Source organism: Micrasema longulum, unplaced genomic scaffold (genome assembly GCF_059751315.1).
Source record: "Micrasema longulum isolate JH-2025_06_02 unplaced genomic scaffold, ASM5975131v1 h1tg000607l, whole genome shotgun sequence".
Taxonomy (NCBI): Eukaryota; Metazoa; Arthropoda; class Insecta; order Trichoptera; family Brachycentridae; genus Micrasema; species Micrasema longulum.
This window is the reverse complement of record NW_028277803.1, coordinates 541591-558676: the sequence shown is the minus strand read 5'-3', so window position 1 is coordinate 558676 and position 17086 is coordinate 541591. Positions and strand designations below refer to the sequence as shown.

General features: G+C 33.0%; 1 protein-coding gene across 7 annotated transcripts in view; it reads left to right on the top strand.

The window, feature by feature from the left end:
• Positions 1 to 17086, top strand: part of Dab (DAB adaptor protein) — a 70454-nt gene that overhangs the window by 39575 nt on the left and 13793 nt on the right. For 4 of the 7 annotated variants that reach the window (XM_088228773.1, XM_088228775.1, XM_088228770.1 and 1 more), the window contains 4 exons: positions 10484 to 10698; positions 11716 to 11859; positions 16089 to 16232; positions 16764 to 16988. In XM_088228773.1, coding sequence (XP_088084899.1) covers positions 10484 to 10698; positions 11716 to 11859; positions 16089 to 16232; positions 16764 to 16988 — 728 coding nt within the window. Of the gene's footprint in view, positions 1 to 4975; positions 5173 to 6505; positions 10123 to 10483; positions 10699 to 11715; positions 11860 to 16088; positions 16233 to 16763; positions 16989 to 17086 lie in introns of those variants that run through there. The other 3 variants (XM_088228772.1, XM_088228771.1, XM_088228774.1) reach the window with 3 other exon arrangements.

Below are 17086 nucleotides of genomic sequence, written 5' to 3'. Positions count from 1 at the left end.
TGCAAAATGGTTTATTGAACATACAAGAAGTAGGGCAGCGTACTGTAAAAAAGACATCTGTGTTTTGAAATAATAATTTGCACTTTCCTGTATCTTCGAAACCCTTTATATATTGTTTTTTTTATATTTTTTTTATTCTGAGCATAGGAATAATAAAACAAAATAATTCGATGTATGCATTTTATTATTGAAAATAACATAATAAAATATTATGTATGTAAATATGAAAATATCTGTACCTATGGAAAACGGGAAAAATATTGAGTAGGAAAGTGATAAAAATGTAATCAAATTAAATTAAAAAATGTTTTTTTCAATAAAACGCTTTTTAAGTGAGCGAAAAATTGCAATTTCCTGTTCCCAATATATTTCTAATAGCTTTAGAGGGTCGCCATATTTTTCTGAAACAAAAAGACGTTGCTATGGTCACCAAATGAAGTAAACCAATCAACGTTGCGATTTTAACTAAAATATTAAGAGGATACGCGGTGCCCGACAATTTTGATGAATAGGTATTTGAACATTGTTTTCTGTTACTCTCTCGCAAATGCCTCTCCGATACTGTGCAAAAAGACAACTGCACGTCGGACTGATTATGCCTAACTAAAATCGACGTTTCGCTGTCTCGTTTTCCGCACCTCAAAACTGAACCGATTTGGTTGTTTTTTTTTTAGAAAGACCATCAAAATAAAGTTTTCTGTATCGGTACCTTTTCCGTTTTTAAAAATGATTTATTATATTTGTATACTGTACGTCCGAGGTCGGCAGATAAAACTGGGCGCTTTCATTGGGTTTTTGGATGGTCCTAGCTCCCAGAAGAAATGATTTATCAAGAAAGCTTCGATAGAGACACGCCGCCAATGGTGAATATCTAAAAAATCACTGTTATGGTGTCATAATCCGGGAATATGTTTGTATGAAGAAAAGTCAGACCGCTTTTCCTCTTAACATATGTATTTGCATATTACACAAATTATTATATGTGTAACGTGTGCGTTAGTATATGAAAGAAGTACAGTGGAACTTCTCATAACGGGAATAATTCGTTCCAGAATTTTACTCGTTTTTTTCAAAACAATTTTTCCCATATAAATCAATGTAAAATATGATAATGATGCGTTTCATGCCGAAAAAAATACCCCACTTTTTTTTTAACGTTTATTTCAATAAAATTACATACTTATAAATTGTTAAAGAGCGTAACAACCTGGAATTTCTATTGGCAAAAAATAATAAACAAATCGAAGTGAACAGCTTATTATTTAAAATGAATTTATGGCAAATAATTTTTTTTTTACTAAAAAGTTGTCCAGAGACATTTGTTTTTGCCTACGCTTTAAAATTTGGTAAAAATGTGACAGCATTATCATTGAATAAATTTGTAGAACACATAGCCATCTCTTTATTTGGGTGATTGATGCTTCTCAATGTAAGATGCAACGGTGTCCCATGCTTTCAGCATTCTCTTTTTGCGCCAGAATATTGTTTCTCCGCTGTTTCCTCCTCCACTAACAAATTCTCCTCCGTTGTCGATGTGGACCGATTGTATGATTTTACGTTTAATTTCTACGGTTACTTTTATTATCTTATGGCTGTCTTCTTGTGGCCTTTTCTTCGGGGACATTTTTGCAAGGGTTATTAAACTTTGCACAAAAAAATACAAATAATGTCTGAACACAAGTTTAGAAAAAAATGTGATCACATGCGGCACTATCGTGATAGCGGATTGAGTGCTAACCAGAGACTGACCCACTGGCGCGGAAGTCCCGGCTCACAAGTGATGTCACTCATGCGAAATATCGCTCGAGCATTTTTTTCACAGTCTGTTTTCCTCGTTATGCGAATAACTCGTGAGAGGGGCTTGTTATGAGAGGTTCCACTGTAACACAATTTCTTTACAGTTGACTTCGCAAAAGTACAGTTTGTTTTAAAATTTCATCAAAACTTTTACCTTTATCGGAAATCAATGTTCCGTTCTACCCGGAAAATGGTCACGTGTAAACGCATACCACAAATATTAGCTAAGCTGTCATCATCGTCATAATTCCTTTATGTGGATTTGGTTCATAGGGCACTGTATACAGTATTATTTATTTATTTATATATCAACGGTTCAAAGAACCTTTTACAATATTTTTTTACAGAAATAATCACAGCAGTGAACAATTCATTATGTAATATATAATATGAAATATAACTATGTAATTCAACTGAATAATTCAAACTAAACAAATTTGTGAAAGTAAAATATTAAAAAATATGAAAAAAACTGCAAAAAAGTAAAAAAGAAACAACATATCTAAGATGACAAATAAAAGATAACAATTAAAGTGAGAAAATCTTATGTTCTAAATATAAATATAACCAAGTAAAACTGAGAATAATTTAACATAAACATAAAGTGGCTAGTGTTGAGCTAGGTAATAATGAAAAATAAAAATAATGTTACAATAATACTTTATAAATAATACGTTTTTTGGATCGATATGAAAGCTTAAATAATCTTTAAAAATCTTTTGACATTATATATAATGTGGGGATTTTTATTTTTTGCATGCGATTTCACTTTGCTTCATGTATGGCTACACTGATGATTAAACCTCAAATTACGTCAAATAAATACGAACACGTGAGAACGAACCTGTTGATTTTCATTTAGAATATAGCCAACTTAAGCATTACTCAAAACACTTAATTAGGTTGAATTGACCAAACCGTATTAGTTTTTTTTTCCGTTTTTTCAATGTCAATTGGGAAACTGTTTATTTTACGTAATTTAACATTTAATCATCAGTGTGGCCCTATATGAAGCAAAGTGTAGTCGCATGCAAAAAATCTCACTTTATACACAGAAGAAATCTTCTCTACCCCCGCGAAAAGATTTAGAATAGCATCCTTGAATTGATTTCTGTAGATATAAAAAATATTCTCTATTTACTGAAAGATCTTTTTGAAAATAGTTTTTCTTAATCTTTTATGCTTTAGTATATATTTAACTTTTTTTTATGAAGTCTCAAACTGATAATAAAACTCATGAAACATGACGTTATCTTACAATATATGTTTATTAAATCAAATTAGTTTAATTTTAGTGAAATATGTTCAAAACTTAGCTTAAATTCGATTTATAAGAATGCCAAAAATTCGGTCCAAAACAAGCAAGCCAGCCGTCAAACTAAAGAACGAACTATCTGTCTAATGCCGGCTACTAACATAATCAGAATAAATAGAGACGTACTTAGGAATACCGGTAATGAAAAAAATTTATTCGCCGCATTTTTATTTCGGTAGGTACGGGAGTAAAGAAATCTTAAATTTTGTGTATATTTGAATCCTCAAGCTAAAAAGTTGACATTATCTAGAGATGCACGGTTGGATTACACAATGAGTTTTTCTGGGTTATTATACCTTGTGTTGTTCGCACTCTTTTCCGACGTTTCGGTTCGCATTACAGCGTCCATCATCAGGGTTGATGTTATATGTAGAGGAAATTTTTACGCTTTATCAATTACGAGCTGTCTATTCATATTTAATTTGTAAACCATGACTTTTTCATGAATACTCCTGATTTGGAAAGTTTATCCAGAAGACGGAAACTGAGTGATTTAATGTTTCTCTTTAAGATACTAAATGGAATGTTGGACGCTCCTGACTTGTAAATATGATTTAATTACAAATACCTGTTAGGACTACTAGACATAATGTGCCATTGCATATAGAAATTGCTGCAACCAATTATGCTATAATTTCCATTGAGATATAAAATATATGGATGACACTCCATACAAATTCAAGCTAAAAAGTCGTCCCCAAAAGAAAGAGAATGACCATCGGAGGGAGCAAGTATCGTCACGTCATATTACGTTGATTTTGACAAGCAAAACAAATAGTTCAGTAAAAAGCACGGACGGTTTACATCGGTCTACTGTAAGTTATATTCAGTATGTCGCTCCCTTCCGCATTCATATTTAATTTTTATCTTGATAAAATTTTCATCGTCATTACTATCCATATCCACAAATAGCCTCCAATTATCTCTGTCGGCTGCCAGCTCCTGTGCTTTCTCCCAAATCAGGTTAGCGTCGCGTATTTCTGACACAAACTGCCAACTAACAGTCAGCAGCGGACGCCCAAGACCTCGAGACCCTGATGCCTTGTGAAGTAGGCAAGCGTGGTTAAGGCTCTGAGGAGGCATCCGCAATATATGGCCTAGCCGACCGCATCGCCTCCACTTGATGACAGTTGTCACCGGAGTTCGCTGCGTCCGTTATCTTAATTCTTCATTACTTACAAAGTCAAACCACCGCACACCCAAGATTCTTCTGAGACATCTATTCTCAAAACACGGTGTTTTGCTGTTTTGGGCCCTCGTGAGGTGCCACGATTCTCACCTTAATAATAATGTTATGTAGGCATTATAATATATTCTGTTAGCTTATATTATAATTGTTTATAAGGTTTTATTCAAAATCGACTGAAACAGTTATTAATTGGTAACTTAATTCCATCTTATCAATTATGCATATTGCTGACTAACGTAAATAGTACCTACATTATATTCATGTATTTTTTTTCACAAATCCTAATAAATGTATTTTTACCGACCTTTACCACAGTTATTTGAGTATCCCGAGATTTTTTTTTTAAGTACTACATTAAAAAAAAAAATATCGCTTCAATGAGAGTGCACGTGAAAGGATTTTTTTTAAATGACATCGTTTGTAGTATTTTACAAAATAAAAGTTCTAGAAAATAGTTTTATGCATAAGTAGCGAAAATATGACACGAGGTTTATTATGTTTTGGTACAAATAATTAAGAATTAGCATGCATCATTGTATTTATTTATTTATACACTCGTTTTCTTTCCTTCGCGCTTAAAACTATTTTAAAAAACCGCATCTCGGTTCTGTTATTATGAATTAAGTAGATAATATTCTCTCTCAAATTTTGCTTTAAAAATAATACTTTTCCAGTGCACTTTAGTATCATTGCTGAATAGAAAAGTTCTAAATAACGTGTCCATACTCAAAACGATTTTCACTGCACTTGCCAGGTTAATTGGGACTAAAATATGAAGATGTAATGTGAAAAGATAAAAGACTGGGAAGGATAGGAAAACAAAATATAACAATGCAAGTCTGCCATTTTCAACACCTTTTGCGACCGTTTGGTGAGTTCTTCCACTTAAATTTTGGAAATAACTCTTCAACAAAATTTTGTTTCAATTTATTTGACCTTTTTTGTGTTTTTTGTTTCAATGCGGGTAACATTATGTTTTGTAAACATTTATCGTCAGTAAATGTGTTTTTATTTTGATGCTTTTCATTTGAAGTTTATAACCATTGTTTTGGAATATTATGGCATGCAATATCGGTGGAAGAAATTATTTTGGGTTGCACGCATCTCATTGCATTGTAATTTTGGACCATTCATTTCCCATTATCATTGCTTCAATATTCATGCTAATATTATTTTAATAACGGGTGTTTTTTGTTGTGATAAAACTTGTGATTGGTAATACTCTCTCTTTGATGACATTTGTGCTTTGAAACGATACTCAAATTGATAATGGAAAGCGTTGCACTCAAATGACGCTTTTAAATTGTAGAAATTTACTTCAAAACCACTGTTCAGTTATCCAAATGTATGGGGCTCTTCTTGAAACCATGAATTCACCGCGTCAAAAGTTTGGCAACAACATTATTTTCAGAAAGGGTCCCGCTCATTGGCCTACGGTCCTGTGATTTGACGCCTTTGGATTATTTCCCATGGGGCTACGTTATGTCCATGGTCTATGGGAAACCAAAAACTTTTGAAGCATTAAAAGCCATTATATTTATGATTTAAGCGCTGTTTTAGAAATAACGCCAAATTTGTTGCAAAAAGTAACACAAAACAGAATGCACTACGTAACTGTTTGTTCGGTATTATTTTCAAAAAATAAACAAACTCATTCTTACTAATATTTCTTCTATTATTTCAATTTAAAGTTGTTTCTCACTTAAAAAACACCCGATAGTAATGTAATATATTTGACTTGTATATAAGTATACTTTCTTTAACATGTTTATTATTTTAACTGATATTATGCGTATACTTCCATTATTTACAAACTCTTAATAAACTGTTAACAATCAGATTACCTTATTTTTTCTTAAAAACTACTCTGACAGACTGTATGATAAATTATTACCATATATAATAATGAACTCAGTGGGTGACCACAGTATTGTTCTTAACTTTATGAATTTTTGGAAATATACGACTTATAATATCAAATGAGACAGCCATTTTTAAATTATTTTATTTTAGATATAGGAGTAACAAAATATATTTATTTTTTAATTATGTAGTTCAGTAAGATCTAAGTTCTATTTAAGTTTTATTTTACTAGATTTGACTGTATTTAGTCAACTTGTCAACATTTGCGATAGTCTGGATTAAATTGGTTGATTGACCATACACAACCTGGTCAATTTGACTATACTGGAACAGCTTGATATAATTTATTTGATCGACTTAAATGTTCATGACATCAAAAGATTATGTATAAGTGTGTAGAAAAGAAGTAACATTTTCACAATACTTATTTTATTCTTTCAATTTAAAATTACATAAAAAAATAATCTTTTTTTGAAAACTGGTTTCAGTCAGTTTAGGTTCACAAAATCAATATGAATAATTTATTTTTTCAACAAGTTTTTAGATGTATATTACATTCCTCGCAGCTTCGAATTATAATTATTTTATGATGATTTTCGATATCCTATCATTTTTATAAATAAATTATTACATGTATATTATGTTCTGTAGCCAATTTCACACAAACCTTTTGATCGATTATTTGATTAACAATGAGTATACATTTATTGAACCCTTTTAATCCCAGCCTAATTTGTAATAGTTTTATATATTAACAACACAGATTTTCTAGCAAGTCTGGGCAAGTCACAGGTATGGGTCATTCCTAGTCACTAAAGACTGTGCCTCTGTGTTTAATAAATGTGAAATATGCAATATTATTTTTTATCTCATACTATTGACTTTTGGTGAAAAAAGTTTGATTAGCAATTCTACCAAATATTACTGAACTCTTGGGATAATCAAATTTGCAACAAAAAATAGACAACTCAGAGCCGGACTGGGCTTACTATAAGTTTAGTTTGTACAAAAATCAGACACTTGCTTACAAGGAAGAAGAGAATATCATGCTCGTATTAATTTATAAACTTGTGTATTCCCATCCCTTTTCAGTAAGTGACAGGGCACTAGATTAGGGTTGCCATCCGTCCCGATATATCGAGACTGTCACCGTTATTGAGCCCTCTGTCCCGACGTCCCGATGAAACCTATAATGTCCCGATTTAGACTTACACAGTACAACGCTGTTAATCAACATAAATCTTCTGCGGCCGTTCTGACTATGAATGTGTAAATATAGTTGCAAATGCTTCCAGCAATTGATGTATCTAAAGAAATTCATTGAAGCTCATCTTGCCTCGATAATTTAGAAGTTAATGGGCTCTGTGAAAGCATTTTTTTTTTAATTTTTGAAATATTGCAAGTATTTAATTTTCATTCCTACTCATAAAACCACATTAAAACAAGCAATATAATTGATGTTGGTCCAGTAAAAATGTCATCTGCTGCCAGGGACTGTAGAATCAATATTGCAGTATTACATCAATATCAAGCTAGAAAAAGTATATAAATAAAAATACAAATTGAAGCACCACATAAAATGTAAGAAAAACATATCTATTATATTTCTGAAAAACCATTAAAAAAAATAAAAAATTCTTGCTACATATCCCCATTCCAGAACGTCCCGACGAGACCCTAGCGAAATGTGGCAACCCTACACTAGATCCCATTCGATACGGCTCTGACTCGACATAAAATCACGTGTATAGATTTTTTTTCCGCATATATTATTTGGGGAGTTGATCGACCTCAGGAATTAAAAGGGTTAATGCATGATGAGCTAATATTTTTTACACTCTATTTATATGGTAATTTTATTAATTGCTGTAATTACTTAATTATTGACCTCTGTCAGGTACAACAATTATTAATTAAATAATTAGACAATTTTGTAGTAATTATTTTGTCAGAATTGTTCAATGATGCTTATCACAATAATGCATATAACATATTATAACAATAATTTATGACTGTAGAAAATATTCCACTTGTATACTATTAGAAGATGTAGTTTTTTAGATTTTTTTTTACTTTTCATACAGTTATCATATTTTAATACATATATTTCTAATCTTCTTCAGTCTTTAAAATATTTTCAGAACATAAACTGTTCTTTTGTAATACCTAGACGTCTTGTCGGAATTTTGTTGATTTTAAAATGTTAATTATTTAAAATAGGAAGTCCCAAAGTTGTTATTGACTGTCTCAAATTATATAATATTTAATGATCAACTATATTAAATCATAGCTGGAAATTTAAAATGGCGTGATATAAAATTTGAATCAGAAAACAATATCTCTTAATCTTTTTTAAATTGTTTTTTTTTCCTTTCTGCGCCTAATGATGCATAGGGCAGTGAGTTTCTAAACCAAATGCAGCCTTTTTAGATCACCTGTTACATGAAGGTAAGGTGATCAGTTTTACGCTTCAGGTGCCATCCCAGGGGTGCAATTATGGATCCTCTCTACCCCCTAGGGAGTGGTTAATTTGGGGATATTTATTTTTTGCATGCGACTAATTTTTGCATCATATATGGCCACACTGATGATTAAACGTCAAACAATATCAACACGTGAAATTAAACATGATGATTTTCATTTAGAACATTATTGCGACCTTAAGCATTACCCAAAACATATAATTATGTTGAATTGACCAAACCCTATTAGTTTTATTTCCGTTTTTTAAGCAGTTTTACACGTTGACGTTTAATTATCAATGTGGGCATTATATGAAGCAAAGTGCTGTCGCATCAAAAAAAAAATCTTCAAATTAATCACTCTCTAGGGGGGGGAGAAGATTTAGAATACCACCAGAGGAATCAATATTTCCTTATTTAGGATGTTTACCAGCCATCGAGTCAAAAGCCTCGTCGAGGTTTCTGGTTCTATTCTACAAAAAATGTTTTCTTACGCGCGGTAAAAATTAGAACATTAAATTGTACCGCAAAGTTTCTTGAAAATGTACGAAAAAAATATTTTGAAATATTTTATTGAAAACAAACAACTTTGAACGACCTCACTAGTTCATATGAATCAACCAATGATAAGAAAGTTGTGGAAGATTTACCAGCCGTCAGCCGTCGTTTACCATCCGGTTTACCAACCGTCAGCGAACCAATCGGCAGAACGGACTGAGAAAAAGCGAAAATACAAAACTTTATAAAATCATAGCGCTGATAATACGATGCAAAAAAAAAACATTTTTGGCTTAATTGTCTATTAACAAATAAAAAAACCACCGAACTTCCTCATTCGACATGTTGAACACTACGAAGAAATATGTTTTTTACACTTCGGCGGAATATAACATACACTGTAATTTCAAGCCTAATGGTGGAGCTTCACAATGAAGTTGGCTGTAGTATTGCCCGATGTAAAAAGGCTAAGATAACTCCATCTGTCGGGAAACAGCGAGAACTTATTTAAGTCCCTATTATATATTTTTTCTCTGTGCCTGGGCGGATAACGAATACGGTTCTGTGTGTGTAATAGAACCAGAATCCTGGACGAGCATTTTCAACTTGATGGCTATTCAGGTAAAAATCCTTAAAAACAAAATCGAGTGGAGATAAGTCCGCCTCGTAGTGCAGCGGGTGGCACATTCACCTACCAACCTTGAGGTCCCGGTTTCAATTCCTGGGATGGTCGACATGAAATACTGATTGAAAATGTGGTTCTACACTGCAATACTGCATGCTCCTGGATGGACTCCTGAACCGTTTAATTGATTATTTGCCTTACTTTCATGTAACGGATGATCGACATACACCAATGCAGTTCCCTATGCACCGTCAGGTGCGGACAGGACTAAGATGACAAATTGATCAAATAATGCTTTACGCCAATTGAAATTTCAAGTAAGGCCCTGAAAGCTATTGGAGCTTTTGCGAAATTTGACACCAAATCAATCCAAGTATGTAATAAGATGAAAAAAAAACTATGTTTTAAGCCACACTAACTCAAGTGCCAATATTAAAGCTGGACACTTAATAAACTAAAGATTTCCAGAAACAACCACCAAATTTGTATGAGCTATCAGTTTACATAATTTATTTCCATCATTAATGAATAAGGTTAACCTTAGTCTTAGTCATTTTATATAAAAAAAACAAAAGTCATAAATGTATGGAAGCCATTTTGCCAAAAACTGTTTAAATATCACTTTAGTTCCTCTGGCTCTCAGCGCCTCATATTGTATATATGTACGTATATATGTTTGTTGGGTGGTATTTGTTTGTGTTTGCCCTACCATTGTAACGGCCGCTGTCTCCCAGACAAGAACGAGCCGTCGCGCTTCCTGGGCGAGGGTGTGGCCTTCAAGGCCAAGCTGATCGGCATCCTGGAGGTGGGGGAGGCGCGCGGAGACCGCATGTGCCAGGAGGCGCTGGCCGACCTGAAGATGGCCATCCGCGCGGCCGGGGAACACAAGCAGCGCATCTCGGTGCACGTGGCCATCGACGGCCTGCGCCTGAGGGACGAGAAAACTGGGGTCAGTATCTTCTGTCATGAGATCTTACGGTTAATAATTCTAACAGGGAACGACTGTGACATGCTAGATAATTTGGTTATTTGTAGTTCGATTAATTGATCGTCATCTCAATTGATCGACCCTTCGGACCTTAGTTGATTGATCGTCGTCTAAATCGATCAACCCTTTGAGCCTCATCTGACTGATCACCTGTAGTTTTTTTTCACCCCTTTAAAAATCTTTCTAGTTTTTTGTACTATTTGAAAACTGAATCCTTTATTGATGTGAGTGAGAATTTTTCACATACCAGACAATGCTTTAAAATACCTTTTAATTTTTATACTTCTTATATCAGTTATTTATTTATTAAATATATTATTGGTATAAAAATATACATGATTTAGTTAGATTGTATTCTATTTTTATTTTGTTATAATATTTTTTTTTTTTTTTATATATTTATTTTATTTATTTTTTATATATGATTTACCCAAATATTTAATTTTGAGGGCCATTTTCAACGAGTTGTAAATAACTCACTATTAGAAAATGGAATCAAGTTGGGGTAGAGTGGGATTCGAACCACAGACCTTTGGTCCGTGAGCCACAGAACCACAACCCAATTAATCAATAATATTTTTTAGTATGTCCAAATGTTTGTAGACGAGGCTGGATTCCATCCCCTAAGGGGAGTTGTCAAGATGGACGTTTATTGCATCAGCGAGGGAAAAAAAAATTTGAGAACGGAACATAGAGAATAAGAGAAGTCCATTTTAACAGCTCATTACCTTTCAAAAAAGTCAACAGATGGATGATTTGAATATAGATGTTCAGACAGGCAGAATTTTACACGCCGCGCCGTGTAAAGGATAATTTTAACTAGCCAATGTAAATGCCTAGACTCCCATATTCCCTTCTTAAAATGCAGTCTTGTTTACAAACATTTGAATATACTCAAAACATTATTGATTTAATTAAATGCACAACGAATGAACCTATTTTCAACAGCAATAAAATTATATGTTTTTCTGTTTTCAGGATTCACTATATCACCATCCGGTGCACAAAATATCCTTCATCGCACAAGACATGAGTGACTCGAGAGCTTTTGGATATATTTTCGGGTCTCCAGATACAGGTCATAGATTTTTCGGTATAAAAACTGATAAAGCCGCTAGTCAGGTACTATTTAAAAAAATATATATTGTGTTTTTATAAGTGTATGTTTGTATATGAAGGGTATGGGATATAAATGATGGATGTCAATTTTCAAGTTTTTTAAACCAACAATGGTACCTGTTAAAATTTGACATAAAGGGTCTTATTTCCAAGATAATTGAACAAGAAAAAAAATGCATGCAGGGGATAAAGGGTGGATGTCAGTTAAATACTGAAAATAAAGTGATAATTCAATGTTAATGAAAACTCAACAATGTTTTTTTTTTAGTATGTCCAAATGCTTACAGACTGGCTGGATTTTCTCCCAAAGGAGTTGTTTATATTTGAATTTGTTGCAACAGAGAGGGAAAACATTTTTGAGAAGGGAATATGGGAGTCTAGGCATTTACAGGGCTTATGACCTGTCATTGGCTGGTTTAAATGGCCACTTTACACACTGTGTAACATTTTCTATTCTGCCTAAACCAGCCAATGGCAGGTCATAAGCCCTGTAAATGCCTAGACTCCCATATTCCCTTCTCAAAAATGTTTTCCCTCTCTGTTGTAACAAATTTAATGAAACATTTTTTAAATTATATAAAACATTATAGGCTATTTACATTAAGCAGGTTCCTTTATATTTATAAATTTATTTTGATGTCCAAGAGGCTTGGAAACCTTAAAACGTTCTTGTACATATCTTGTACCCTTCATATAGAAATAAAAATAGTGGCTCTCGGGATTTAGAATCAATTATAATTATACTGCCTATCTTGTATGTGAAAAAATGCATAAATAGCTTCCAAGCGTGTGATAATTTTGATACAAAGTATTAATTAAAATTCTCAGTTTAGGCCTTGTAAACAATTTACTTGACTAAGTCAATTTTGCAAATAAAACTTAATAAAGAAGTTTCATTGATACTTGGTATTAAAAGGATTTAACTATGGAGTTTGATTAAGAAATTCAGTGGAATACAAATATATTTATCTATGGAAATGGAACTTTTGGCAACAATGACCAGTTGATAACATCAAGCAAAGGATTTAAAACATAATTACACGGTAATACTGTGTACTTATCGCCACTCAATTTTCTTTATCAGGATTTTTACCTGAGATTAACTTTTGAGCCAAAAACGCTCGTCCAGGGTTCTAGTTCTATTTCATACTCAGAACTGTATACTTTATCCGCCCGGACACAGAGTGAAATAAAGTTTGTACGAGGGTTGATTGATACGCTCCACCCCTGACCTATTTCGAAGCGGATGAAAAAAAGTTTTTGTATATATTTATTTTATTTAGCCCTCATGGACTTGTATGCACTTCTCCCAGCGATGCTATAATATTTTTATAGTTTTCTAGTAGAGCATTTAGAACAGGGGGACTATGTCGAAAAATAAGGCACAAAAACTTTCCTCATCCACTTCGAAATAGGCCAGGGGTGAAACACATTAATCGATCCTCGTACAAACATCGTTTTACCCAAACTAGCAAAAAATTAAAAATGAAGTAATAAGAAAAAGAAAAAGAAAATTAAAATATATAAAAACTAATCTTACATATAGTACATACATACATATATTCCAGTAGAGAGAACAGAAGTTCATTTTTTCCCATCGGTTACATTAAAAGAATCTTAAAATTAGAAGAATGTAGAAAAAATAACAGGGAGTTATTTTTTTTTCCCTGTTATTTTTTCTACATTCTCCTTAAAGTCTGTCGTAGCAAATAAGTGTCTATCGCAAGAGGCTAAATTAGCAGTTCATAATGGAGTTCTGGTACCAACCCTAATGTATGGAAGCGAAGCATGGAGTTGGAAAAAAAGGGACGAAAGTAGACTGAATGCTGTTGAAATGCGATCCCTCAGGCGAATGTGCGGAAAAACAATGTATGATAGGTGCCCTAATGTCGAAATTAGAGCAGAATGCAAGGCTGAGTTAAGCATTATCGACAAAATTAAGAAAGGTCTTTTGCGATGGTTCGGTCATGTGGAGCGAATGAATGATGAAAGAACGGCTAAAAAGATTTATGATGCGAATGTGTCTGGTTGTAGAAGTCGAGGAAGGCCGAGAAAGACATGGCATGATCAAGTACAACAAATTCTTGAAAGTGGTCTTGTGAAAAGTCGGAATAATCGACGTGCGTGCATGAGAAGATGTATGAATGTGAAGGAAGCAAAGGAAGTGTGCCAGGACAGAGTGGTGTGGCGTTCTATCCTCTCTGCCTACCCCTCCGGGGAAATGGCGTGATGGTTAGTTAGTTAGTTAGTTAGTTAGTTAGAAAAAATAATAATTAAGAATACAGATATAAGTTAATAAAAGGTATACAATATAAAACAACATAGTATTATTTAAGTATTTAAATTTGGAGATAATAAATTGATTAACTGCCTTTTAAAATTAAAAAGTGTTGTATTAAATATATCTTTATCATTTGCGTATTCGTTTGCAAACACATGAATTGTCCTCATAGGCGAGTGTGCACTGTAGTTTATTGTAGATATATTTATATAGAAGAGTTTATTAAATCAAGTAATTTGGCCGGGCACTCGCAAGTTAATTAGTTTTAACAGTTCAGTACAGTCAAATATTGAATTTAATATTTTAAATAAAAATAACAAATCATTTAATTTTCTTCTAGTTTCTAATGTGTGTAAATTTAAATATTTATTTAAGTATGTATAATTAATACGTTCAACTGGAATGCCTAATTTAAAATTAACGAAACGTAAAAGATCATGTTGAATTCTTTCGATATTATTTATACGCACTTTATAATATAGTGACCATATAACCGAGTTGTATTCAAGTTGGCTACGTACTAAAGAAACATAAAATTTTCATTACATAGACTGAGTCAAAGTCTCTAATCGTTCGTAACAGAAATTCGAGAGTTTTCATGCTTTTATTAGTTATGCTCTGTATATTTTTAATGAAGTTTAATTTTTTATAAAATATAATACCAAGATCAGATACAATGTTGGATGATCATTTTTGATCAACAGCTACTTTCAGGTAAAAATCCTGATAATGTAAATTGAGTGGAGATAAGTCTGGCTCGTCGTGCAGTAGTTTGCGCATTCGCCTTGGTCCTGGGCTCGATTCCTGGCAGGGTGGATGTGAAATATTGGTTTTAAAGGTGGTTGTACACTGCAATATTTCAATGTTCCTATACTAGCACCTGAAGCGTAAGACCTTACCTTCCATGTAAGAAAAATAGCGCCCTACGCGTGTATTATATCAATTCAAAATATTCAATAGACTACATTTAATTCACGCAGTAAAAGTTTCATACCCCCCTATACCGTATTACTGATTAATGTGTGTTTGATGAAAAAGTAATAAAGAGTCTTGAGCATTGTTTGTTTAGGGGAGAATCACGGGATTACTCTGTTTGTTGAGATGGGGAGATGTTTAGTACTGGAAGAAAAACAATATAAGACCGAGGGTCGTTTTAGTGAACTGCAAAATAAGATCATCTTAATTAAATGGTTGTAATAGAAATATTTTATTTTTCCCTCCATAATTATCGATGCAGTTGTAAAACATAAATTTTACGCAAGCTAGTAATAATAAAATAATTGGTTTTAAAATCATCTCCTTTATTTTAAGAAAATTAGTTTAATAATGATAATAAAACACCTTTGTTTGTAACTACTTACTTTTTTTTTCTTCCAACCGGTTTCGGTATAATTTAGTAAATTTCTAATTCAACGCAGGACTTTGGTCCCATGGAGTTGGGACTTATGTCTCAAAAATGTATAATTAAGCTGTATGTAAATAAATATTTAAAAAATCTACCTTTATAAAGAATATATATATTGTGTAGCTTTGAAACCCGTCGGTAGAAAAAAACAGTGAGTGGTTAGAAACAAAGTTGTTTTATTTTTATTATTTACCCACAAAGCTTTCCATGTAATTTTTATATTTTTTAATATTTATTTAATTTACGTAATATTATTGTTGACATTTTAAACGTTTCAACATGAATATTAATAAATAATTAATGTAATTAAAATAAGTTTTTACATAAAAATAAATCATTATAAAAGGCCATTTCCACAAGTTTAATCATAAGTATTTAAAATCTTTTTGTAAGATAATTTTATAACCTCACAAAAAATTGTAACTTTATTTTGAAATTCTTGTGTTTGGTGAGTTGAGCTTGGTGTTTTAGGGAGTTTTCGACAATCAATTTGTAATTAAGTAAATTAATTGTATGTAGGGCTTTAATTATTGTGTTATTTTTCAGGTTGTAATAGCCATGCGTGATTTATTCCAAGTAGTATTTGAATTGAAGAAAAAGGAAATAGAATTAGCGAAACAACAATTGGAAGGAAAAACTATAACATTAGCATCTCGGTACATCTCTACAGCTGCACTTGATACTTCCAAGGTATGTATGGTGTACTAACTGCCATCACACAATTAGGTAGACAGAGAATGGAATGCCACGTGTGTCTATCTTCCCCTTTCATACCTCCTGACATACAATATTTGGCTTAGTCAGATTTGTGGTTTTGATTTACCTGATCATTCCAATTCTTTGATGGGCATTCTTGTCTTGTCTTCACCTAAAACACATCCTATGTATTGTTAGGAATCTTTCCGTGGAAATCATCTGCATATTTTTATCATTGTTTCTTTTTTACTATCATAAAATCTTATTTCCCTTGTACCCTTTTATCAAGAAATTTTTCCTTTATGCCCTTTTACTGTCATGAACTCTTTTCCTTTGTATCCTTTTGTCATCATGAAATTTTGTTTCCTTTGTACCCATTCGTCATCATGAAATTTTATGTCTCTTGAACCCTCTAAAATCATGAAATTTTGTTTCTCTTGTAACCTTTTTTCATTATAAAACTTTTTCCTTTACACCCTTTTATCATTAAATTTTGTGCCCTAAATCTATTTCTTCTGTATGCAGGCACATGTGAGCACAGACGGCAGCGTATCTAGTCGGAGCCGGGCGTCGGGGCGCAAGGAAGGCGCGGTGGGCGCAGTGCAGGGGGCGGCTGCGGCCAGCGGGGGCGCCGTGGCCGAGCTGGTGGACCTGGAACAGGAGCTGAGTTCCCTGCAGAGGGGCCTGCACCAAATGGAGAGGCTCACACCGCCCACGGATCCCTTTGGAGACTCCTTCACCTCTACCCCGGTAATAATTAGTGAATTTTAAAATCAACTTTTGAATGCCCACATGGCAACAAAAACATAAGGTTGCGTCATGCAAGAAGTCAGAGATACGAGACAAAA